We start from the raw sequence: 1,715 nt of genomic DNA, 5'->3' as shown, positions 1-1,715 counted from the left end.
GGCTCCTCCTCATCCTCATCCTCCTCCTCATCCCCCTCCTCGTCCCCCTCCTCCTCCTTCTGCTGCTTCTCCTCTTCCTCCTGCTTCTTCCGCTGCTCCTCGTCCTGCTGCTCCTTCATCTTCCTCTCTGCCTCCTGCCAGACACGGGGGGTGTCACTGCAGGTCCTGGGGAGCCCCAGGAGGATCCCGGGGTCACCCTTGTCCCCCTCCTACCTTGGTGGCCCCCCAGGTCTCGTTCCCAACTTCCTCTGCCAGCTTCTCATCATCCGTGATCAGGAAGTTGTCAAAGATGGTGCCAGACTTGACCTGCAGGAGGGGGAAGGGTCGGGGGGTGTTCCACGCCCCACAGGGGGGTTCCACGCCCCACAGGGGGGGTCAAGAGTGGTCCCACACCACAGAGGGGGGTCCCCACGCACCTGCCAGAGGTCGAGGCCAATGACCCCGAAGCTGTCGTAGGCGTAGAGGTGGGGGTCAGGGCTGTACTCGGGGTTGTCGATCTCGGGGTGCACCCACTTCCCCTTGTAGTCAGGGTTGTCGATCTGCCGGGGCCGCCACTCGCCCTGGGGGGGACACAGTGGGTCATGGGGGGGCCTGGCCCAGCCCTTCAGACCCCCCTGTGCAGCCCCAGCCTCACCTTGTACTCCGGGGTCCGGGACCCCCCGCCCATCTCCTCACCCCAATCCTCTGGCTTCTTGGCATCAGGATCCGGGATGTGCTCGGGCTTGTCCCAGTCCTGGGGGAGGGGGGGCGGGGGGGTCAGGGTGCTGCTGCAGCCCTTGTAGAGCTCCCCAGACCCCCTGGAGCCCCCTCCTCACCTCGGGCTTGGTGTCCTCGGGGTCATCGATCTTGGCCCGCTCGTCCCAGTCGTCAGGTTTGCGGGCGTCGGGGTCCTTGATCTTGCGGGGGGGCAGCAGGTCCCAGTCCTCCTCCAGGCTCCCCGACTCCACCCGCGCGTTGTCGATCTTCACCTCATACGTGTTGTCAGGACGAACCACCAGCGTGTACAGGTGGGTGAACTCATCGTCCTGAGGGAGAGGGGGGAGTCAGAGGAGCTGGGGTCTCCCTCCGCGGGGCTGAGGACCCCGTCCCCCCAGCACTCCCCACCCACCTTGCAGCGAATGTCCTTGTTGATCAGGACGTTCTTCCCTTTGTAGTTGAAAATGACATGAACCTTCTTGGTGCCGGGGCCGCAGATATCAGGGCCTGGGGGAAGGGACAGGAGGTGAGGAGGGGGTCTCACCAGCACCTTGAGGGGCTGCACAGGCAGGCCAGGGACCCACCGAACATGATGTTGTACTCAGAGTCTCCATGCATGTCCTCCTGGTTGAGGCTGGATGGGAAGAGCTTGACATAGCCCCCCCCACAGTCGATGTTCTGCTCGTGCTTCACTGTGAACTGAACCACCAGCGTCTTGTCCCGGTTGCTGAAGGGCTCAAAGCGGGAGGAGAGGGCGTAGAACCGGGCATCCTGGCTCGTCTGGATCCCTGTGGGAGGGGGGTGGGTTGATGGGAGGGGTTTCCAGGCCTGGGAAAGGGTCCCAGCCCTGCCCCACCGGGGTCTCCTCACCTTTGTCCTTCTCAGCGTCTCCGTAGAACTTCCCGGCCGTGAGGACAAACTTCCCATAATCAGGTTTGTGCTTCGACTCCACCCACCGGCGCATCCAGCTTTCTGTGGGGAGAGGAGGGAGCTCGAGACCCCGGGCCATGGCTGGGTAC

General features: G+C 64.1%; 1 protein-coding gene across 1 annotated transcript in view; it reads right to left on the bottom strand.

Annotated features, from left to right (window-relative positions):
• Window positions 1-5: 5 nt before the first annotated feature.
• Window positions 6-1,715, bottom strand: part of LOC104394870 (calreticulin-like) — a gene marked incomplete at both ends in the record, with an annotated part of 4,739 nt that continues 3,029 nt past the window's right edge. The window contains 8 exons of the mRNA XM_010004516.1: window positions 6-134; window positions 214-306; window positions 417-560; window positions 635-733; window positions 816-1,025; window positions 1,109-1,203; window positions 1,281-1,484; window positions 1,567-1,668. Coding sequence (XP_010002818.1) covers window positions 6-134; window positions 214-306; window positions 417-560; window positions 635-733; window positions 816-1,025; window positions 1,109-1,203; window positions 1,281-1,484; window positions 1,567-1,668 — 1,076 coding nt within the window. The remainder of the gene's footprint in view (window positions 135-213; window positions 307-416; window positions 561-634; window positions 734-815; window positions 1,026-1,108; window positions 1,204-1,280; window positions 1,485-1,566; window positions 1,669-1,715) is intronic.

This window comes from Chaetura pelagica, unplaced genomic scaffold (assembly GCF_000747805.2).
Source record: "Chaetura pelagica isolate M959 unplaced genomic scaffold, ChaPel_1.0 scaffold2789, whole genome shotgun sequence".
Taxonomy (NCBI): Eukaryota; Metazoa; Chordata; class Aves; order Apodiformes; family Apodidae; genus Chaetura; species Chaetura pelagica.
The sequence above is the reverse complement of the archived record's forward strand: the minus strand, read 5'-3'. Positions and strand labels throughout refer to the sequence as shown.